This window comes from Cheilinus undulatus, linkage group 6 (genome assembly GCF_018320785.1).
Source record: "Cheilinus undulatus linkage group 6, ASM1832078v1, whole genome shotgun sequence".
NCBI classification, from domain to species: Eukaryota; Metazoa; Chordata; class Actinopteri; order Labriformes; family Labridae; genus Cheilinus; species Cheilinus undulatus.
Genome location: NC_054870.1, coordinates 52,184,999 through 52,209,350, shown reverse-complemented (window position 1 = coordinate 52,209,350; position 24,352 = coordinate 52,184,999). Strand labels below are relative to the sequence as shown.

Below are 24,352 nucleotides of genomic sequence, written 5' to 3'. Positions count from 1 at the left end.
GTTTTCCAGGAGTTCAAGTTTGAGTCGATAAATCTGAGTCAGCAGCAGGGATGGATGCCAGACACCCCGGGCGAAGCAAAGGTTATCGTCCTAACTCAAATGTTTAGAGAAGTTCGTGTTTGATCAGACAGACGGCACGCTCTCATTTCACTCCGGTGGTGTTTTCTTATGGGCTGCAGTCATGAGGCTGAAGATCTGCTTGGTTTTCCTCCTCTTAGCGGTGCTCCTCGTACCGGCTGAAGTACGTTTTCACTGTGTTATTAGAAATATGTGTGCAGGAATGTGCTGACGTTTAGGAGTGGAAAGACTGATCATGCACTTTGCAGTAAATAAAAAACATGTACTTATCGTTCATGTTGGTTTTGAAAAGTCTTCATTTTTATCATTATAATGTTTGATAGCTATAGAAGGAATTCTACCATACAGCTGCACAGATTTGTTTTATTCTGACCTGTGTATTAATAACACTTCAGCTGAAATCTAGAAAGCACAAGAAGCATCGCCACGGTCATCGGCATCATGATCACGAGCACCACGGTCCCGGGCATCACGACAAGAAGAAGAAAGGCCGCTTCGAAGACATCATTCAAGGTAACTGCAGGCTTTTATTTCCAGGGTAAAGGTTTACAGTAAGGCAGAGATAACCCTCAGACCCGGGACAGGTCTGTGGGTTGTTATGAATGTTATTCATAACAATTTATTAAACTGCAGGATACTCTCAAGTCAATTATGGCAGGGGTTCTCAACCTTTTCAGCCCACCGCCCCCAAAATAAAGGTGCACGAGACAGGGGACCCCCACTGTACCTGAAGGTGGTTGAACACAGCCAAGAACATTCTAGCACAGTCATGTGGAGACAAGGCTGTCCATAAGGGGGGGGATGGCTTTCTGGCACACAGCCAAACATGGAGGTCAACAAACCATGGTCCATTTTAAAGTTAAGCTGTGGTATCCATATTTCATTTCTAACCTGAAAAATAACCACTCTTTTTAAAAAAAAATCTGTTTGTATAGTAAAAAGCCTCCTTAAAAATGTAAATGTAAAAATTGTTAGATCAGACAAAAATTGCAAAAAAAATGGCAACATGGGTTAAAGTTGCAAAAATGGGTATAAATAGAGGGAAAAGGGAGTTAAATAGTGGCTGAAATGGCTTTAAATTTGCAAAAATGAGTGGAAATTTGTTGAAATGGGATGAATAATTGATGAAAAACTGGCAAAAAGGGTTAACTGAGAAAAAAATAGGCAGATATTGGCAGAAATTGGTTAAACAAGCAAAAACGGGCATATCAAATGGTCAAATGTGGTTAAAATGGGTGTAAAAAATTGTAAAAAGGGGTTAATAGTAACAATGATGGATCAACAGAGGCAACATAAAGCTTAAAGGTGCAGTGTGTAAAATTTAGCCCAGTAGCATTTAGTAAAACAAACAAACTTGGTTAAATGAAACATGATGTCTATAGGTAGGTCTATCCTAATTAGTGTTTATCCACCTGAAAAAAATGTTTGTTTTTATATATTAACTCAGAATAAGCAATCTATTCATACATGGGAAGGGTCCCCTCCACGGATGCCGCCATCTTGATTTTTTGCATGTTTCTCTGGTGAAAATTGTGGCAACCGGTGGAATAAAAAAAAAAAAAAGTGTATCTGTTATTTGGTCGCTTCTGTGGCACCATAGAAACATGCAAAATGCAAAAATTCAAGATGGCGGCGTCCGTGGAGGGGACCCACCCCATGTATGAATAGAGCGCTTATTCTGAGTTAATACAAAATTTAAAAAAACACACATTTTTTCAGGTGGATAAACACTAATTAGGATAGACCTACCTATAGACATCATGTTTCATTTAACCAAGTTTGTTTGTTTTACTAAATGCTACTGGGCTAAATTTTACACACTGCACCTTTAAGTGGCAAGAATTGGTTTAGAAGTGGCAAAAACAGGCAGAAAAAAAGTGGTGGAAAGAGTTTAAAACTACAGAAATAGGTGTTAAATGACAGAAATTCATTAAAATAGGTGGGGAAAAAAATTATGAAAATGGGTCAAAATTTTACAAAATTGGTGTAAAGTGGCAACAGTGTCTTTTAAAATATATTCTTAGTTTTTTAAGGCATCTGGAGACCCTGTCTCAGTGTCTCACGACCCCCAAGGGGGTCCCGACCCCAAAGTTGAGAACCACTGAACTATGGTAAAAACCTATGCTTTAACAAAACAAAAAGTATTTATATATTTAATAATCACGATTCAAATTTATATTTACAAACTCAAACACATATGCTTTATTTAATCAGCTAAATGCAGAATCTAAGCTTTTTCAAGACATTTAACATGAAAGTTAGTGGTTATTTTAGTTCAGTCATTTTGCTCTTACTGCTGTTATTCATATTTGGTGGTGTGGCTGTTCTGGGACGCCCTGAGCTGAAGTGAAAGACATGAAGCAGAAACACGTTCCTGCCCCTCCTACGCCATTAAGGAAAGCATAAGGCAAGGAGAAAACCCCATCGGTAACCAAAGATGCAGGTTAAGGCCCCGTCCACACGGAGACAACAACGATATATTGCTGTTTCGTTTTGAAAAGGTTTTCTGTAAATACGGGACCGTTTCAGGAAATATCCGTGTAACCACGGAACCTCTGAAAACAATTGGAAACGCTGTAGTATATATGCCAAGCCTGTTTGTGGCGCTGTATTGCTGCCATGGAAATGCACCAAAAGAGAGAAGAACATCACAGAAAACTGCCCCAAATTTTCTTCTAGTTGCCCTTCTGGTTGTTCTCCACGGTGGATTTAAGAACATCTGGTATATGCTGTTCATGGTGGTGGTTACTGGAGCGTCAGATTTTGCTGTCAAAGCCATAACAAGCTCAGTAGCTTCTGCAGCACCAACACAACCCTGTAGTCCGCCATTGTTGTTTTGGTTTGATATGAGCAAGCAGGATAAGTTGGCTATGGTTTATGTGACGTAATCGTTTCAAGAAATATGTGGTTGGCCATCCACACGGAGACAAAACGGTTACAGATTTATGCACTCTGACTCGGACCCGGTTTCAAAAATTATCGTTTACAGTCACCCAAACACAGTTTCTGTGTGGATGAAACGCCGATATGGCAAAACACTTTTGCGTATACTCCTGCATTTGACTCCGTGTGGAAGGGGCCTTAAAGCACTGGTTCCAAACCTGGGGTCCAGTACCCCCCAAGGGGGGGCGCCAAAGATCTTGGAGGGGTGCAAAGCTTTGTGTGCTCTGAGGCTGCCAAAATTAGAATTGCAAATATTTACCATGATAAAGCAGTTTTTAAGTAGTTTATAAGAAGGTAAAAGGGGGGTTTTATCGGTGAAACAATAAAATCTATGTTGATTTTTGGCAGCAGTCTGTCTGTTTCTTCTCTCTTGGGTCCTGGGGGGGCTCCGCCTTTCTTAGTTACATGTAGGGGGGGCTCCAAGGAAAAATGGTTGGAAAACACTGCCTTAGAGCAGCTTTACTCAACCCTCCTCAACCAAAGAACCTAATTGTTGAAAAATACCTTTGAAAGAGCCAAAATCTAAGTGGTGAAAAGTGGCAAACATAGGTTAAAAGCATTAGAATAAGTTAAAGGGGGCAAAATGGTCATAAAGCAGCAAAAAAGGGTGAAAAATGGCAAAGCAGGCATGAAAGTGTTAAGAACAGTGACAAAAATGTGGATAAAAAGTGGCAAAAGGGCAGAAAACTGGCAACAGCATGACCAGAAAAAATAGAACGGCCGTTTGAGGCGGCAGACCCACGCCTAAGCAGCGCCACCGAGGAACTTACGCCCCCATTGATTACTATGGTGTGAAAGTTTGGTGAAGACCGACTTTCCGTTCTGGAGTTATCTTGTACACATACAAACAAAGAAACAAACAAATAACAAAGATACTGAACCCTTTACATGACCCCGATTTCATCGGCGTGGGAAATGAGTGAAAAGTGACTAAAACAGTCAGCAAAAGGTGGGAGAATGGGAAAAAGCAGCAGAGTGTCAAAAAAGAGAAAGAGTGGCAAAAGGCAGCTTAGATGGGTGAAAAGTGGCAAAAATAGCAACAAAGAGGATAAAAGAGTAAAAAACGGGAAAAGGGGCAATAAGATAATGGTAAATAAAAAGTGGCAAAAAGAAGTGACAAAAATGGGCTTAAAGCAGTAAAAATTGATTAAAAGTGGCAAAAAATGCAAATAAGGGCAATGAAAATATCCAGTAATAAAATAAAGGTTGACAATGAAAGCCAACTGTTTAAGTGCTGGAAACAAACTGATTAATGTGACTTGCAGTGGATAATTTCTGAGGTCAAAGTTTGTCTTCATAAGGGTTTTCTGGAGGTATAATTGTTCAAATTAATCCACAATAAACAAAAACCCTTAGCTAAGATTTCAATGCATTTATTTTAACCCTCAGGAGGGGCAAGATACACAGTTACACTCCGATTGTCCGTAACCAAAAATGGACACCAGAAATAAATAGAAATAAAATAATATGCATTTACTTTTTTAAACTTCTTTTGCACTAATATTTTAATATAGATATAGACCTGATTTATATAAAAGAAACAAAAAAAGAAATATTTTTTATAAACTACATGCAAATTGAATTTCCCTGAAGTGGCTCCTCCTGGCCTTGAATATGTTGCTAATGAGCAGCCTAGCTGTTGGTGCCAACTGCTAATTAGCTTGGTGTTTTGTATAGATGGAGGTTGGTTGTGTTGTTTTTGCACAGGTTGCATGTTTCATGATTTCTGTCATAACTTCCTGGTATTTAAATAAACACAGAATAATCCTGTATCTTTGCTTTCAGTCTTGCTGGTAGATTTTCTCATCCATGTTACTGGTAGCTTGTTACTGTGTGTAGTTAATTACTCATTCTGTGGTAAACTAGCAGTAAGTTTATGATTTGTCTCTGAGTAACCATGGCGATGTTTGCTTACCTAATGGCCTATATAATTATATTGATATAAATCTGTCTTGCTAACACCAGTGGATATCTCGCCGCTAAATCAGAAATATGACATGCTTTATGTGTTATGACAGAAAGACATCGTTGCCTTGTCCCTGTGCTTTCAGACGTCTGTGCGATCTCTGACAGAGCTGGCCAGGATGAAGAGGAGGAGGATGATGATAAAAATGAATGGCTGTATGATATCCAGGAGCCTACAGGTGAGAGAAAAGACTCATTCAGCTCATTCACGTTGTTGTCTTTGAAGGCTTTGCCATGCCCTCTTTGATTTCATCTCCATCTTTCTCTCCCAGGCGTGTGTAACCCAAACCCCTGCCACAATAACGGGGTATGTGAGCCGAAAGTCGGAGGAAAGAGGAAATTCAAATGTGACTGCCCAAAACCGTTCAAGGGGAAGAAATGCAAGAAAGGTTTGTTTAAAAAAAATACCTAATCAGGTCTCCCTAAAATAAAGAGCTACAAAAACACTTCCATTGGTGCAGGAGTTTGCACAAATAACGCACACGAGAAATAATCTTGTGGTTTGCCCTCTCAGGTCCGAAGATTTGTAGGAGGGGGAAATGTGGGTGTGGAGAGTGCGTGCTGACCTCGACCCCCCCGTACTATGAGTGCAAATGCAGAGCGCCTTTCCAGCCGCCAGACTGCAGAACATGTAAGTTCTCAACTAAACTCATTCAAGCACAAATTTCTGCATTTCCTGGAAACAGTTTTCCTCTGCAGATTCAGTGTGTGAGCCGAACCCGTGTCAGAACGGAGGAACGTGCACCAGGGATGGGAACAACTTTGACTGCCAGTGTCCTCCAGGGTACAGAGGACAATTCTGCCAAGTTGGTAAATCCTGCACACAATTTTTTTACTTTAGAGATTTGGGGATTTTTTTGTCTTTGTTATAAAATAGGCCAGCAGATAGAGTGGGAAACTGAGACCAGGAGGGGGCATAACATCCAAAGGTCCCTTCAGTGACGACCTTATGTCCTTCCTCTTAAGATCTTAACACACTGGGTCTGTTATGTTCGGATGTGTTTTATTCGGATCCGTAATCCGAAAAAACGTCAGGCACTCAGACCTTGCACACTGGGTCTGATGCATTTTTATTTGCCTTCAACTCAAAAATTCGTAGACTGTGGGGAATAGTTTCGTATTGTGATCATGTGGCTCTGTCACGCCTTTAAAATCCCACTGGATCCATCCTGACAGAAAGCTTCATACAGCACCCGCTCATGCATCAAAGCACTGAGCCAAGTTGGAGAAATGAAGAGTAACTTTTTAATTCAGCCTCTGCTATGACCTGTGAGTAGGCTACAAACTTCTGCTTTTGTCTGTTATATTTCCATATCTGATATCCACATAATAGAGCGGTGCAGTTGTATCACAATTTTGTAGGCAAACCCGGAAGTTCTCGTAGCATGGGTTCCCTCGGCGTCGAGCCTATGGGATTTTTCAGTGGGTTTTTGGATTATTGCTGAAAATAAGCTCCGTGTCCAATTAAAGTTTATAAAACTTACACGTTTTGTTCATACAGATAATCTTCATAAACTGATATTATAAGCATCATATCTAGTTCATTAATATGTCAAAAGTAAAAAGCTAATGTCATGCTATATTGTACTTCAACACGGTCGGCTAAATTTTACGTCATCACACGCAGATACAACTAAACGGCTCAGTTGCCGCATTTCGGATGATGACGTATGTAGTCCTTGTTAGCTATCTTTTAGCAACCACCTTTATTAAGACGTGAAAAGAAACACAATTCAAAAGTGGGGCACGTTTAAGATGTGTTTTTTGTCGTAGGATAACATGTTAAACTCTGTAGAGCTTGTGTTCACCACAAACTTTATTTCAGGCATTTAACTATTCAAAATTTCCAGAGACTTTCAGACGAGGGAACCGGAGGTGCTAGAATGCTAACTCACTTCCATGTTGTAGGACTCATTCCTGCACCACTCTATACACCGGTGGAGGTACCAGATGTGCTCGGGTTGCCAGATCGGCTCGGGGTCCTGTGCCTGTCAATGACGTCACACTACGGCAACTCCACTCGGACAAACTACGGATGTGCTCGGTTTAAAGCATTGCGCCCCATTTAATAAAAGTCAGATGTGCTCGGTTTAAAGCACTGCACACCATTTAATAAAAGTCAGATGTGCTCAGTTTAAAGCCCCTTATGGTTGTCTTTATTTCTATTTGTTCATTCAATTCACCTCGAACCTTAGTCTCCATATAGTACAGAGAATAACAACTGACTGTACTGTAATTTTGAGATGGCTTTAATTGTATATGTTAACTTTTGCAAATGAAAAAGAAAAAAAAATTCACCTGGAACCTTTGTCTCCATGTAGTACAGAGAATAACAACTTACTGTACTGTAATTTTGAGATCGCTTTAATTGTATAACTTTTCTAAATGAAAAAGAAAAAAAGATGTACTCAGGATCTCTATTTATCAATAGATATTTTTGCTTTTATCCCTTTCCTCAAATAGTGAGAGATTTCTTCGTAAAATTCATCCATGTTTTCTCCGAAGAACTACAATCCCGCAAAAACTGTTTTGTAATTCATCTGGACCAACCACAATCTTCTACATCATTCTGCCAACTTCCAGCCAATCATATAGCGTGACGTCATTGACAGGCGCAGGACCTCGAGCCGATTTGTCCAGCTGAGCACATCTGGTAGCTACACCAGCAAACTGGTGCAGTGAGGTTTAGGTGCGAGAGAGGGAGAGAAAGAGAGAGAGGGAGGGGCTGGGCAGGGGTGAGCAAGCAAGAGAGAATAAAGCAACAGGGGTTGATCTGAATTATCAATCAACCATCTGTTATATTTCCATGGTTGATATCCACATGATAAAAAAGCAAACTGGTGTTCAAAGTGAGATTTGGTGCAAGAGAGAGAGGGGAGAGAGAGGAGGGGTTGGGCGGGGGAGGAAGCAGTGGGAACTGTTTTGAATCATCAGTCACGCATTTAAATGACTTGGACTGATGCAAAATTTTGCATAAAATCAAGCAAAAATCTGACAGACGAAAATTTTGGCGTCAGTGTGCAAACATGGTTAGAACAACATGAGCTCAATTTTCTTTTATGACGTACTTTCTTTTATAACGTCTGTTGATTTTGTCCTTTTCGGACGAAATCAACGGACCCAGTGTGCAAAGGCTCTAACAACAGCCCATACATCATCTGCAGGAATGTTATTTTGTCAGCTCTCTATGAACTTTAAAATAACTTAAATTTGGATCAGATGAAGTTCCACTGTAACCTTGCAAGCAGATGGATACACTCATTTCAGTGTTTCTCACTGGTGAATCCATCTTGCAAAGCTCCCGTCTGAACCGTTTGGGCCCAGTTAGAAAGTGACAGCACCAATCAGCGATGAGGGGCAGTACTTTCAGGCACGGCGGAGTCGTGACGTAAGCAAGCAGCAACAAGAGGCCAGCGCAATTATTGCGAAAGAGATTAGCGTGGATGTTGCGAAAGTGCCAGTTTTATCAGAACTTGATGACATGTCTTCGTTAAAAGAAGAACAAAGAGCAGCAGTGTCATTTCAAAAACGACAAAAGTCATGTACTGACATGTCTACAGTCACCATGGTTTGCATTACTCCTCGGTAGCTGTGCAACTGCACAAGCACCTCTGTCGCAGCTATGTCACATGTTTTGTTGCTCTGATTAGCTCATAAAGATGTGACAGACAGAACGTTCATCCAATCACACTCCAGGTTTTTTTCAAATCCTCTGCTCTTTCCCAAACGCTTAATATTAAAGTTTTTTCAGATGGATGTATGAAACAAATCCATCTGGAGTGTCAGGTTACCTCCTCTGAGGGTTTAATTCATGAAGTACCCCTTGCAGAATTTCCCAAAACTGATATCAGTCTTGTCCTTGTCTCATTCTAAAATTTTGTGCTAAGATTCAAGGCTCTACGAAAGTTTTAAGACTGGAGATAACTTCCTGTTGTGTGGTGTTTTTTTTTTTTTTTTACTTCCCACAAAAGTAATAAATCCTTGCAAATGTAATAGTAATAACAGTTGGAAAATCACATGAAATTCGTGTATGGGCCTTCATTTACATAAAAGGCAGGTCGTCACTGAAGACATACTCTTAATGCAAGGTGTGAACACAAACACCAATGTCTGGTCTGATTACTGAGCACAGATGTTGAAACCAAGCAGTATCTCAGACTGTTTTTTTTTTTTTTTTGTCTCAGGCCCTGATGACTGCTTCGTGGACGATGGCGAGTCTTATCGAGGGAACGTGAGTGAGACCGACGACGGAGATGAATGTCTCCACTGGAATTCTCACTTCATCCTGGACAGCGGCGTCAATCCCTTCAACTCCTTCGAGGACAAAGATGGACTCGGCCCTCATAACTTCTGCAGGTCAGGAGGAAATAAGACTCAAAAAATAAGAAATCAGAATGAAAAATCTACAACATGGTGCTTAATCAGACATTTACTCTGACTCAGGAACCCGGACGGAGAGAACATGCCGTGGTGTTTCTTCAGGAGAGGACGCCGCCTACTGTGGGACTATTGCGACGTCACCGAGTGCAGCGATACAACAGGTGGGCTTTAAAACCACAGACACCTTTGTTACCTTATTAACTGAAAAGAGAAACCTAAAGATTAGCTGTCAATAAAGTGATGGAATCGAGAAAGGATAAAAACAACAAAATAAATCACTTTAAAGTAGTCATTGACAGTGTTGGGTGAAAAGCAGTACAAAGTACCTGTCTGTAGCACAGTGGTGTTAGCATTACTGCAGCTAACTTAATAATTATATAACTATTACTGTAAAAAAAAAAGTCTCAGTACTGGCATTACTGTAAATCCTCCTACTACCTGTAAAACTCAACCGTCCCTTATAATGCAACACTTGTGGATTCAGGTGAGTGACACATTTGCTTGAGTCTGAGGAGGGGTGGACAGGAACACTACTTTGGATCTGTTGCATAAAAGGACAAGAATGTGATGGTGAAGTTTAAACTGAATCAAATCTCCACTACCGTGAACTCTACATCAAAACTTTCTAATCACCTGCAAATGCAGCAACACAAAGCTAGAAGCTAGAGATGCCCAGAGCCAGAGTGAGGCTCAAGATACCTGCATGACACCGACACGTACTAACAACAGCAACAAGTAACCACAACAGCCGGGATCAATAGGGTGTTTGAAATTGTGACCTCGGTTGGGGGTCAGGAAGTAGGGGACAGCCATGAGGAATGAATGGAAACGGAAGAAAGTTAGTACTTCACAGCTCTAAATGGTTCTGAACACTGCAATTATCGGAAAATTTACACTTACGTCCTACATACGTACATCCTAGCATCGTCGTCCAGTGAAAGGGGACCAGAGTCTGGGGGAGCTGAGAAGCTAGCGGAGCTCCTTCTACATATAAAACAGGGGTGTTGAACCCAATTATAGCAGGGGCCAGATTCTGGATTCAGGTATAACCTGAGGGCCTAACAGGGTCACCTTTTTAACCGTAAACTGTCAACCTCATTTTCACCAGTAATAAAGTATGAAAAAAAACTCAAAACAGAACAAAACAAAACTTTGTGCTGATGATAAATGATTTTGAGGTTAAAAAGGAAAAAAGATAAGTTTAAAGCTTCATAATCTGCGAAAAGTTGATTTATTGGTTAACCCCTTAACACCTGTTGTCACATATTTGATACATACTTTTATGAAACCTCTTTCTAATCAATATATTCAATAAATTACTCAAAAAAACTTATGAATACAATCTGATAAATGATAAAAATGCCCCCAAGTGGATTATCAGTTACCAAAAACACCTAATGAATAAAATGAGATACTAAAAATGTAATTGTTAAATTTTATGGAATTTTTGATTTTTAAAAAATTTAAGTAGAAAGTTAAATGAATATGTCAGTTCCAAAAAAAAAAAAAAAAAAAAAGGATTTTCTGGCTATTATTTGTGTTTTCAGGCGTTAGGGGGTTAAAAAAGAAATTGAAATTGAAAAATTGAAATGGAAAAATATATAAATATTTTTTTACAGGCAAATATATTAGAAAGAAAGTCAAAATTATGAGTTTTAAAGATCAAAATATGAAATAAAACTTGTAATCATGAAATAAAAGGTCAATATATAATTCAAAATTCTAAATTGTGAGTCTAAAAGGTCAAACTATGGGATTATGAAGTCAAGGTAAGAAATTGAAAATATGAGATAAAACACAAAATAATTACTTGAAAAGGTCAAAACATGACTTAAAAATTTCAAATAATGAAACTAAAAGTTTGAAATATATAATATTGACATGTTAACGCTCATGATTAATCTGGAAAGCTTAACTCATAAAAAAAAAAAAAAAAAAACAAAACCGCAATTTAATCACATGACTAAGTTTGACCACAACTTTTTCCCATAGTCCTCTTGCACAGATGTTAACGTCCCTAGGGTGGAAAGGTTAAAAGCTAATGTTTGCAAACAAGAACACAGGTTCGAGCCATGATAGCTAATGTTTTAATGTAAGCAAAGAAGCTAACAACAGCAGGGGATCAAGCAATAAGCTAATGTTGCTAATGTTAGCAAAGACGGTAAGAAGAGCAGGGGATCAAGCCATGATAGCTAATGTTGCTAATGTTAGCAAAGATGCTAAAAAAAGCAGGGGATCAAGCATGATAGCTGATGTTGCTAATGTTAGCAAAGACACTAACAACAGTAGGGGATCAAGCATGATAGCTAATGTTAGCTAAGACACTAACAACATCAAAGGATCAAGCCATGATAGCTAATGTTAGCAAAGACACAACAATAGGGGATCAAGCATGATAGCTAATATTGCTAATGTTAACAAAATCGCTAACAACAATGCAGGATCAAGCCTTGATAGCTAATGTTGCTAATGTTAGCAAAGATGCTGACAACAGCAGGGGATCAAGCATGATAGCTAGTGTTGCTAATGTTAGCAAAGACGCTAACAACAGCAGGGGATTAAGCATGATAGCTAATGTTGCTAATGTTATCATAGAAGTTAACAACGATGCAGGATCAAGCCATGATAACAAATGTTGCTAATGTAAGCAACGACACTAACAACAGCAGGGGATCAAGTATGATAGCTTATGTTGCTAATGTTAGCAAAGTCACTAACAACAGCAGGGGATCAAGCATGATAGCTTATGTTGCTAATGTTAGCAAAGACACTAACAACAGCAGGGGATCAAGCATGATAGCTTATGTTGCTAATGTTAGCAAAGATGCTAACAACAATAGGGGATCAAGCCATGAGAGCTAATGTTGCTAATGTTAGCAAAATTGCTAACAACAATGCAGGATCAAGCCGTGATAGCTAATGTTGCTAATGTTAGCAAAGATGCTAACAACAGCAGGGGATCAAGCATGATAGCTAATGTTGCTAATGTCGGCAAAGATGCTAACAACTATAGGGGATCAAGCATGATAGCTAATGTTGCTAATGTTAGCAAAGATGCTAACAACAATAGGGGATCAAGCATGATAGCTAATGTTGCTAATGTTAGCAAAGACGCTAATAACAGCAGGGGATCAAGCATGATAGCTAATGTTGCTAATGTTAGCAAAGATGCTAACAACTATAGGGGATCAAGCATGATAGCTAATGTTGCTAATGTTAGCAAAGATGCTAACAACTATAGGGGATCAAGCATGATAGCTAATGTTGCTAATGTTATCATAGAAGCTAACAACAATGCTGGATCAAGCATGATAACTAATGTTGCTAATGTTAGCAAAGACACTAACAACATCAAAGGATCAAGCATGATAGCTAATGTTGCTAATGTTAGCAAAGACACTTACAACAGCAGGGGATCAAGCCATGATTGCTAATGTTGCTAATGCTAGCAAAGTCGCTAACAACAATGCAGGATCAAGCCATGATAGCTAATATTGCTAATGTTAGCAAAGATGCTAACAACAGCAGGGGATCAAGCATTATAGCTAATGTTGCTAATATTACTAAAGACGCTAACAACAATAGGGGATCAAGCATGATAGCTCATGTTGCTAATGTTAGCAAAGATGCTAACAACTACACAGGATCAAACCATAACGCCAAGCTACACCAGCGCAGACCAGCAGACCTGGATTTGTCCCCAAACAACAACATCTAAGCTAACTTCTGCAGTCGCTAATGGGTCGCCAGAGACTGCAGACCATGGACATCGTTGACGACAAGGGGCTTCAAGACATCATCTGGGTCGCCTCGATGACCCGTCCTTCAGAACACCTACGAGAACTACTGTCACAAGAATCCCTGAACTGTATGACAGCTTAAAAGGCAACTAAAGCGGAGCAGCTGGCCTGAGCTACATTTTTTACACTGACCAGAGACCACTGGACATCAGTCAGCAGATTCAGCTACCTCGAGGTAACAGCACACCTGATCATTCACTTTACAGCACAAGTTACTTTCTACCTGATGTGTTTGTCTGCTGGGCTCTACTGCAGTTTATAAATATTATTGATCAGTGAATGAAGACACTCTGATTTACAAACCACAAATTAGTTTAAAAACTCTAGTTTGTTTAATATTTCTTCATTTAAACACCATACTTCTACTAATTTAGCTCAAACAAAAATGCAAGTAAATGGTAGTATGTTAAATGTAATTTATAGATAATAATACATTTTTAGTAAAAAGTTGTGCATGGATAACCTGACACACCAGATGATGGATGTGTTTCACACATCATCTTCCTTTCCACCATCCTTTTGTCATTATTTAATCCACATTTTGGAAGCCAAACTGGTACCAAATGAAGAGCCATTTGGGAGCCAAACATCCAGCTCTACCGATCTGGGTCAAGTTATCTGATCTCTAAAGAAAAGAGACAGATTTCCCAAGGGACTGAGCAATTAACAAAATTATATATAATGAAGGTAAAGTAGCCCGCTTCAGGCTAATAAAACTAAAAGGGCCAGGTCAAGACCAGATATAGTCCAGAGTTGATATCATCCAAGCTAGCGCTGGCCATCAGTTCCACCAACCGGCCAAGAGCGGTGCAAAAGGCTGACTTGACAAGCAATAAAGTACAGAAAAAAAAACTTGTGTTGCAAACGGCTCCTGTGTTCTAAAAACGTGTGTCACTGGAAAAAAAAAGGTTTGGGAAACGTGGTGTAAACCATGACAAAACTGGACAGAACTTTTATTTTTGCCTGAATATTTCACTACCTTTAGAACACAAAAGTAGTCTAAGAATGCATTTTTTTTTTTTAATTTTCGCACTTTTAATGCTTGGCATCATCTAAACAGTTCAAACATAGCTTTTTGGTAGTTTTTCTATGCAGAAATCATCTCTTACACCCCGCAGGGGGTCCTCCACTGCTGTGCGACGTCATCTGTAAAGATCCTAGTGGCTTGTTGCAGCAGACATGGTGGAGGAAATGTCTCCTACTGTGCACTCCTACTCCTACTCGCGCTCCCTTTTACCCTCACCCTTGAACAAGACGGCAAGCTACTTGAACTCCTTCACTTGAGGCGGAGACTAACTCCCCACCTGGAGGGATCAATCTGCCATTTTCCAGCAGAGAACCATGGCCTCAGACTTGGAGCTGACTCTCATCCTGACCGCTTTGCATGCAGCCGCAACCCCATCCCTGTGCCTGCTGGAGGACCTCAGCTGAAGAAGCGAACAGAACCACACCTTCTGAAAAAAGCAGGGATGAAATTCTGAGGTCTACAAAATGGAAACCCTCTTTCCCTTGGCTGCGCCTTGAGATCCCGTCCATTGAATAACAAAAGAATCAGAAATAAGGGGCAGTCTGACTGTTTGGAGAATGTGGGCACAGGGACTTGCAGCGATGAATGTGGATGTGTAATGATCCTAGATTTATAGAGTGTAGAATAATATTCACAGCATCAACTTCATACACACTTTAAAAAGAGAGGTTCATATTCAACATTAGATGCCTTCCTTTCTAATAAACATGCATGCAAATCGACACAGACGGACACATCAGTTATAAGATAGTAAAAGATAGTAGGACAAAGTAGAAGTAAGATATTACTCGGTTCTACATCACAAGCTGACTTTGGGGGACCTCTAATGGTAAAGACTGAAATTGGATGAACAAGCATCCATTGTTCTTTTATAGATCATTCCCTCTTTAGAGCAGCCTGATGACTAGAAAAAAAAATGTGGGGAGGGCTGTCCAGGTCCTGCTCACTTTTGCTCTTTTGTAGCTACCAGCTGCTCTGGGTTCCAGTGTGGGAACAGACGCTTTATTCCTAAACAGTTGAAGTGTGACAGAGATGTCGACTGTCGGGACAGATCTGACGAGGCCAGCTGTGCAGGAATAGGAAAATCCTTTGCTCATTCAGGAGGTCCAACATAGACGATGGTGGATGTTCTGCAGATAGAAAAGGCTGATGCTGGTCTTGCTCATGTTTATTCTTTTGTAGCTGCTCCAACCAGCGTCCCTGACTGCCCTGGGTTTACATGTACAAATGGACGCTGTATTCCTAAAGAGTGGAGGTGTGACAGCGAGGACGACTGTGTGGATGGGTCTGACGAGGCCAACTGTGCAGGTATAGGAGCAACCTTTGCTCAATCATGAGGACCACCATAGGTGACTGTGGATGCTCTTCCAAAAGGGAAGGTTGACTCTGGTCTTGCTCGTGTTTGCTCAGTCATAGACACCAGCTGCTACGGGTTCCAGTGTGGGGATAGACGCTGTATTACTAAACAGCAGAGGTGTAACGGAGATGATGACTGTGGGGACGGGTCAGATGAGGTCAACTGTGCAGGTACTGGAAAATCCTTTGCGCAATCATAAGGTCCAACATAGACGATGGTGGAAATGCTAAACTCTGGTCTTGCTCATGTTTTGTAGTTGATCCATCCAGGGTACCTGACTGCACTGGGTTCATGTGTAAAAACAGACACTGTGTTTACATACAGTGGAGGTGTGGCGACTGTGAGGACGAGTCTGACGAGGCCAACTGTACAGGTATAGGACCAACCTTTGCTTAACCATGAGGCCCCCATAGATAATGGTGGACTTTCAGCTTTCAAGAAAGGCTGACTCTGGTCTTGCTCATGTTGACTCTTTTGTAGCTGCGCTAACCAGGGTCCCTCGCTGCTCTGGGTTCTAGTGTGGAAACACAAAGTGTATTCCTAAACGGTGGAAGTGTGATGGAGATGACGACTGTGGGGACGGGTCTGACGAGGCCAGTTGTGCAGGTATACGAAAATCCTATGCTCATTCATGAGGTCCACCATAGATTAGAAAAGTGGATGTTCTACGGACAGAGGAAGCTGACTCTGGTCTTGCTCATGTTTGCTCATTTGTAGCTGTTCCAACCAGCGTCCCTGACTGCCCTGGATTTAGATGTGCAAGTGGACGCTGTATTCCTAAACAGTGGTGGTGTGACGGAGATATCGATTGTGGGGAGCTATCTGACGAGACCAACTGTGGAGGTATAGGAGCAACCTTTGCTCAATCTTGAGGACCACCATAGGTGATGGTGGATGCTCTTCCGAAAGGGAATGCTGACTCCGGTCTTGCTCATGTTTGCTCTTCCATAGCTATCACCTGCATTCGAATGTTCAATTGTGGGAACAGAACCTGTAGGCCTAAAGAGTGGAGATGTGATGGAAAAGACAGCTGTGGGGACGGGTCTGATGAGGTCAACTGTGGAGGTATTGGAATACCCTTTGCTCAATCATGAGGACCACCATAGATGATGGTGGACTTTCAGCATTCAGTAAAGGCTGACTCCGGTCTTGCTTGTGTTTGCTCTTTTGTAGCTATCAGCTGCTCTGAGTACCAGTGTGGGAACGATGTGATAGAGATGTTGACTGTGAGGATGGGTCTGATGAAGCCAACTGTGCAGGTATTGGAAAATCCTTTGATCAAACATGAGGTCCAACATAGATGATGGTGGATAGGCTAACTCTGGTCTTGCTCATGTTTTGTAGCTGCTCCATCCAGGGTACCTGACTGCACTGGTTTTCTATGTAAAAACTGGTGTAGTCAATTGATTAAAACAATTAATCAAGTCTTTAGTTTTAGTAATGTTTAGATTTCTCAATGTTCTTATTACCAAGTGTTTATTTTCATTATTTTAACTGTATGCACAGCACTTTTAAAGTGCTTTTACTAAAAATGTATTATAATTATTATTAGTGGGGATGCTGAGCATGCACACTACTGATATTCGCGTCGACCATTTTGTTTGTTATTCTTTTTCCGCGCCGGCTATCTCCTCCTTCATACTTTGTAATATCAACACTGTTTGAACTTTTAAAGATTCAGTTTCTTTGTTATTCGACTGCTATGACTTTTCTCATTTCTAAATTTTATCATTTTTAAAATAAAGCTGTTTTCATGCTATTTTCAGCTATTTCTATGCTTTTTCAGCAATTGAATGCCATTTTCAGCTACTTTTAGGCTATTTTCACCTATTCTTATGCTATTTTCAGCTATTTTAAGGCTACTTTCAGCTATTCTTGAGCTATTTTCAGCTTTTTTAGGTTTCTTTTGGCCATTTTTAGGCTACTTTAACTTTTTTTAGACTATTTCAGCTATTTCTATCCTTTTTTAGCTATTGAATGCCATTTTCAGCTACTTCTATGCCATTTTTTGCTATTTTATGTACTTTTATGCTTTTTTCCAGCTATTTTTGTGCTTTTGGCTATTTTCAGCAGTTTTTCCACAATTCAACTCTCAGCATCCCCACACAATTTCAGCTAAAATTGTAATTTTAATCTAGTTATTATTATTATTATTATTAGTTTCTGTAAATTACATTTAACATTCTACCATTTACTTGTATTTTTGTTTGAGATAAGTTAGTACCAGTATGGTGTTTAAATGAAGAAATATTATACAAACTAGAGTTTTTAAACTTATTTGTGGTTTGTAAATCAGAGTGTCTTCATTCACTGATCAATAATATTTATAAACTGCAGTAGAGCCCAGCAGACAAACACATCAGGTAGAAAATAAGTTGTGCTGTAAAGTGAATGATCAGGTGTGCTGTTACCTCGAGGTAGCTGAATCTGCTGACTGATGTCCAGTGGTCTCTGGTCAGTGTAATAAATGTAGCTCGGGCCAGCTGCTCCACTTGAGTTGCCTTTTTAGCTGTCATACAGTTCACGGATTCTTGTGACAGTAGTTCTTGTAGGTGTTCTGTGGTACAGGTCATCGAGGCAACCCAGAGGATGTCTTGAAGCCCCTTATCTGGCGACCCTTTTGCGATCGCATTAATTAGCTTGGATGTTGTCATTTTGGGGACAAATCTGGGTCTGCTGGACTGCACTGGTGTAGCTTGACGTTATGGCTTGATACCCAGTATTCTGACTGTAACATTAAAATTGTGACTTCATTCCTGGAATTCCGAGTGCACCATCATAATCCTAACTTTATTCCCAGAATCCCGACTTCACCATCATGGATTTGACTTTATCCCCAGAATTCTGAAGGTACCATCATAATCCTAACTTAATTTCCAGAATTCTAAATTTAGCACTGCAATTCTGACTTTATTCCCAGAATTCCAAGTGCACCATCATAATCCTAACTTTATTCCCTGAATCCTAACTTTATTTCCATAATTCTGACTGTTCCATTATAATTCTGACTTTATTCCCAGAATTCCAAGTGCACCATCATAATCCTAACTTTATTCCCTGAATCCTAACTTTATTTCCATAATTCTGACTGTTCCATTATAATTCTGACTTTATTCCCAGAATTCCAAGTGCACCATCATAATCCTAACTTTATTTCCCTAGAATTCTGACCGTACTACCATAAATCTGACTTTATTCCAGGAATTCTGACTGTACCACCATAAATCTGACTTAATTCCAGGAATTCTGACTGTACCACCATAAATCTGACTTAATTCCAGGAATTCTGACTGTACCACCATAAATCTGACTTATTCCTAGAATTCTGACTGTACCACCATAAATCTGACTTATTCCTAGAATTCTGACTGTACCACCATAAATCTGACTTATTCCTAGAATTCTGACTGTACCACCATAAATCTGACTTATTCCTAGAATTCTGACTGTACCACCATAAATCTGACTTTATTCCTAGAATTCTGACTGTACCACCATAAATCTGACTTAATTCCAGGAATTCTGACGGTACCACCATAACTCTGACTTTATTCCTAGAATTCTGACTGTACCACCATAAATCTGACTTAATTCCAGGAATTCTGACTGTACCACCATAAATCTGACTTTATTCCTAGAATTCCAACTTTATCTTTTTAATTTAAGATTTCGCTGGTACTAAATGCTTCTGATCTGAATTTTCCCAGCCCAGTCTTACAGTGATTCAGGTGAGTTTTAAGGAGACTTACTGAGGTGAACCTAATATAAAAAGACTGGACTGTGACAACATGGAGACGCAGCCTCGTATGAAGGCGGGACGGTGTGAGCAGGGGCGGATACGCAGTAAACAAACATCCAGTATGAAACAGGCCGATTACTATTAACAAATACCATATGCCACAAAAATACAATACAAAAATACCGAAATACCCCTTTAATCTTCTCAACAGCTGATCACTTTATTTGACTTCCTGATGAAAATGTGACTTTTTGAGATCTTCTTGGGTTCAGCGTTGAACTTACATAAGACATTTGAACCGTCAAAGACAGAGCCTTGGATTTTTTTTTCCTTTACTGATTGATTTTATCACAGAAACCTCTTCACTGTCTTCATCTTCTCCAGCATCTCACTCACCTCCACTGTTGTCTTCTTTTTGTTTCCAGAGGCATCATCAACAGATGACCAAGATCCCCCCTGCCCCACAGCTCCACCGCCCCAACCCACCCGTCCTCAACCAACAGATGCCAAACCCCCGACCACCGAAAGACCCAGCCAGGAGGCGCCCACTTCTGCTGCACCCACTGTTCCTGTGACCGACCCAATTACTCCGCAGTTTGCCACGTGTGGAAAACCGCAGCCGAAAAAGCCCATCACCAGGATCTTCGGGGGTCTGAAGGTCGCTCCGGGTGCGATTCCTTGGCAGGTTTCTCTGCAGGTGAGACCGCAGGGCTCCAACCAGGACTTCCAACACATCTGTGGAGGCGTCATCATCGATAGCTGCTGGGTGCTGACGGCCGCACACTGCATGTAAGTACAAAAGCACCCATTAAATAACAACTCAACATAATTATTTATTTATCATTGTTGTAAATGTAGTAGTTGGAGTCAGGCAGGTCCACAGCAGCAGGTCACCCGTCCTGCTCCAGGTGGTTTAACATTCCACGCTGTTTGTGTTGAACAGATTACTGAAGAAGGAGATGCGTGTGTTGATGGGGTCGCTGTCTCTAGATACCACTCAACCTACGGAACAAATCGTTAACGTCCAGGAGGTCATTGTCCATGAGAACTACACAGAGACGCCTACAGCTGTCTACAACGACATTGGTGACATAGTCCTGTCATTCTCTCTCTCTTTTTTATACGAAACAACCATGGTTATTAGATTTATTACAAAGGTCTAACTTGGACCAGATCCTAGGATGTTTTAAAACATGAATTTTTATGTTGATATGATTCTAGTGAAAATCAAATCATGTCAACACCATAGCAACAAAACAGAAGACCTGCACTCCCCATATCAGTCAGTTATTTAATTATAAAAAATGTAGACTTACTTTGTGCAACATGGACAATGTGCAGGGATTTGCAGGATTTTTAAATGCTGCTGATGATTTTGTCTAAAGAAATTAAAACTGGACAATGTTGCACGATTGCACAATTGCACAAAACACAAATTTCAGTATTGTGTAAATATTCCTTATGTCTGATGCAATTTACACACAGCTTAGGCCAGTGATAGTCAACGTGTGGCTCTGGAGCCACATGTGGCTCTTCTGTGATTACTTGTGGTTCTTCTGTGTCTTAATTTTTCCAATTTTCATCCATTTAAGCTACCTTTTGCAATAAAATGCCACTTTTTTCCTACTTTTTTGCCCAGTTTTGCCACTTTTTTCCCAATTTTTGGCACTTTAATCCCATTTTTGCCACTTTTTTTTTTTGTTTTACATTTTTGCCACTTTTATCCATTTTTTTAACCCATTTGAGCTACCTTTTGCCCTTAAATACCACTTTCTATACTTTTTTCCCAATTTTTGACACTTATTTTGCAACTTCTCACCCATTTTTTTAATCACTTTTATCCCATTTTTGCCCTTTTTCATTTTTTTTCTTCCCATTTTCACTCAATAAATTTACCTTTTGTCATTAAATACCACTTTTTCCAAAGTTCTGCCCATTTAAGCCACTTCTTTTTGCCACTTTTATCCCATTTTTGCCCTTTTCACCATTTTTACATCACTTTTCACCCATTTAAGCTGCCTTTTGCCACTAAATACCACTTGTTTCCTCTTTTTTGCCCTTTTTTGCCACTCTTGACTGCTTTTCGCCCATTTTAGTCACTTTTCACTCGTTTTTTTGCCATGTTTTTGGACCATTTTTACTACCTGTAACTCATTTTTTTCTGTCACTTCTCACACATTGCTACTTTCTGACCCTTTTTCCTGACCCCAGTTGTTGCTTTTTATGTGCTTTGTTTGAAAATGCAGAGCTTAAATTGTAAAGCTTTTCACCATTTCTACCCTACCTATGCAATGTTCCGTAAAATGTTACCTTCAGACATTTTGAGGAGGCAGAAGTGAAAATTATTGGACTCCAGCATGATGTAAAATGATTTTAGAATGATAATGACACTTGGCTTAGCCTCGGATTTTAACCATGTCTGGCTCCGCCCCTGCCGTCCAGCCTCACTCAGTGATGGGAATCATGGCTCTCAGCTCAATAATAAGAGCTTCTCATGTAGTTCCATTCTGGGTTTTTATGTCTTTAAAACGACAGCAAAAATTGAATAAAGGGAAACAGTCTGATATTAGGTTGTCACTAAAGATATGTTGTTAATGTAGAGTATGGATGCACAGGCTAAAGTTGTGTCACTTTGTATCCAAATTCTACAAAAGGCATTGTTAATCCCTGCATCCCCACAATGCATTGCCTGGAAAACCTCTAGACAGTGTGCACGAGTCGCCTGCAAAACACATAAAATCCACAAAATGCACAAAAATATGGACCATGCTGACTTTGAGCTCGTGTTCTGGAAACATGACCATGACCTTATTTTATCTGTTTCAGCTCTGCTGAAGCTGAGGGGTTCCAATGGCGTTTGTGCGAAGGAGACTCAGTTCGTGAAGGCAGCATGTTTGCCTAACGGCCCACTGCCTGATGGGATGGAGTGTACCATTTCTGGATGGGGAGACACTGAGAACTGTAAGACCACTTCTCAGAAACACTGCCAAAAAAGCTAAGCTGTCACTTTCCTTTTAGATATCTAAGCTGCAGAAGCCTGAAACGTGTGTGAGTTTTAATGAGGATTTGCACTGTTAAATGTCATTTTTCTGCAGCTACTTTTGGAACCAACCACCTCCTAGAAGCCAACGTGCTGTTGATAAATCAGGAGAAATGCTCTGAACCAGTCATTTACGGCAGAGTTCTGGATAATTCTATGATCTGTGCCGGTCACCTGCAGGGAGGAGTGGATTCCTGCCAGGTGAGTACAGGAAACACGCTGATGAGTGAATACTAACTCTAAAATAGTTAGCATGTCTGACCAAGGCAGAAACTTCTGACCAGAGTCGGCAGAGGCCTGTTTGTCTGAGGGAGATTCAAAGCCAAAGAAACAATGAAACCAATAAAAGTTGGGGCGCTGAGTAAAGGGAGCCTGGATAATCCAGGTCTGGGAGCCTTAAAAAACCAGGTCTGGGAGGCTCGATAATCCATGTCTGGGAGTCTCAATAATCAAGGCCTGGGAGACTCAACATCCAGGTCTGGAAGGTTCAATAATCCAGGTGCGGGACACCCAATAATCCATGTCTGGGAGGCTCAATAATCCAAGTCTAAAAAGATCAATAATCCAGGTCTGGGAGCCTCAATAATCCAGGTCGCGGAGGCTCAATAATCCAGGTCTAGGAGGCTCGATAATCCAGGTCTGGGAGTCTCAATAATCAAGGCCTGGGAGACTCAACATCCAGGTCTGGAAGGTTCAATAATCCAGGTGCGGGATGCCCAATAATCCATGTCTGGGAGGCTCAATAATCCAAGTCTAAAAAGCTCAATAATCCAGGTCTGGGAGGCTCAATAATCCAGGTCGCGGAGGCTCAATAATCCAAGTCTAGGAGGCTCAATAATCCAGGTCTGGGAGCCTTGATAATCCAGTACTTGGAGGCTCAATAATCCAGGTCTGGGAGCCTTGATAATCCAGTACTTGGAGGCTCAATAATTCAGGTCTGGGAGGCTCAATAATCCAGGTCTTGGAGGCTCAATAATCCAGGTCTGGGAGCCTTAATAATCCAGGTCTGAGGGGCCTAAAATCAGGTTTGGGAGGCTCAATAATCCAGGTCCGGGAGGTTTAATAATCCAGGTTTAGGAGGCTCAATAATCCAGGTCTTGGAGCATCAATAAACCATGTCTGGGGGGCTTAAAAATCAGGTCTGGGGAGCTTAAAAATCAGGTCTGGGAGGCTCAATAATCCAGGTTTGGAAGGCTCAATAATCCAGGTCTGAAAGGCTCAATAATCCAGGTCTGAAAGGCTCAATAATCCAGGTCTGCAAGGCTCAATAATCCAGGTCTTGGAGGCTCAATAATCCAGGTCTGAAAGGCTCAATAATCCAGGTCTGAGAGCATCAAAAATCCAGGTCTGGGAGGCTTGATAATCCCGGTCTTGGAGGCTAAATAATCCAGGTCTGGGAGCATCAAAAATCCAGGTCTGGGAGGCTCAATAATCCAGGTCTGGCTCAATGAGGACCTGTAAATAATCATGTTGACACCACACATCTGAGGATTATTTAGACTCATATTCTGCTGTGACGAGCCTCAAATGTGGTCGACAATGGTCCCGTATCACCTGGTGTGGATCCAGCCTTATATGGGGCCAATTTGTGAGTTTGCATCTGTTTTTGTCTTTCAGGGCGACTCTGGAGGACCTCTGTCCTGTAATGACAACAACTCTCACGTTATCTACGGTCTGGTGAGTTGGGGCGATGAGTGCGGACGGAAGAACAAACCCGGGGTGTACACCAGAGTCACCCACTTCATGGACTGGATCAGGTCAAAAATTCAAGCAGCACAAGCGTAAAACAACCTTTATTCTCTAAACATGGCTGCAGGAGCCTAAATCTGGTTTATGGAGCAGGAGTTGGATTTTTAAAGACTTTTTGATTCTAATTCTGCCGTTACATCCCTCAGACATTTGTGTTACTGAGGATGGAATGTGTAATCTCATCTCAGATTTGATCTGCTAGAATGACAAAACATGTTTTTACATGTATTCAGGACCAAAGCTTTAATTAAAGATACACGACAGTCCATAAAGA

At 40.6% G+C, this 24,352-nt stretch overlaps 1 protein-coding gene across 1 annotated transcript; it reads left to right on the top strand.

Moving 5' to 3' along the window:
* Positions 1-123: 123 nt before the first annotated feature.
* LOC121510760 (hyaluronan-binding protein 2-like) lies at positions 124-24,352 on the top strand. The gene is made up of 13 exons (XM_041788975.1): positions 124-241; positions 474-591; positions 5,073-5,165; positions 5,259-5,375; positions 5,501-5,617; positions 5,686-5,796; positions 9,171-9,342; positions 9,430-9,527; positions 19,715-20,078; positions 20,233-20,375; positions 22,116-22,250; positions 22,385-22,530; positions 23,947-24,352. The coding sequence occupies exons 1-13, from the start codon at positions 182-184 to the stop codon at positions 24,112-24,114; spliced, it is 1,842 nt and encodes a 613-aa protein (XP_041644909.1). The 5' UTR covers positions 124-181; the 3' UTR covers positions 24,115-24,352.

What these genes read in the sequence shown, in the direction of transcription:
- LOC121510760 (XM_041788975.1), top strand. Translation starts at nt 182, where the DNA reads ATGAGGCTGAAGATCTGCTTGGTTTTCCTCCTCTTAGCGGTGCTCCTC. An exon ending in TGCTCCTCGTACCGGCTGAA is followed by an intron (nt 242 to 473) that starts GTACGTTTTCAC and finishes ATAACACTTCAG; the next exon opens with CTGAAATCTAGAAAGCACAA. An exon ending in GCCGCCAGACTGCAGAACAT is followed by an intron (nt 5,618 to 5,685) that starts GTAAGTTCTCAA and finishes TTTCCTCTGCAG; the next exon opens with ATTCAGTGTGTGAGCCGAAC.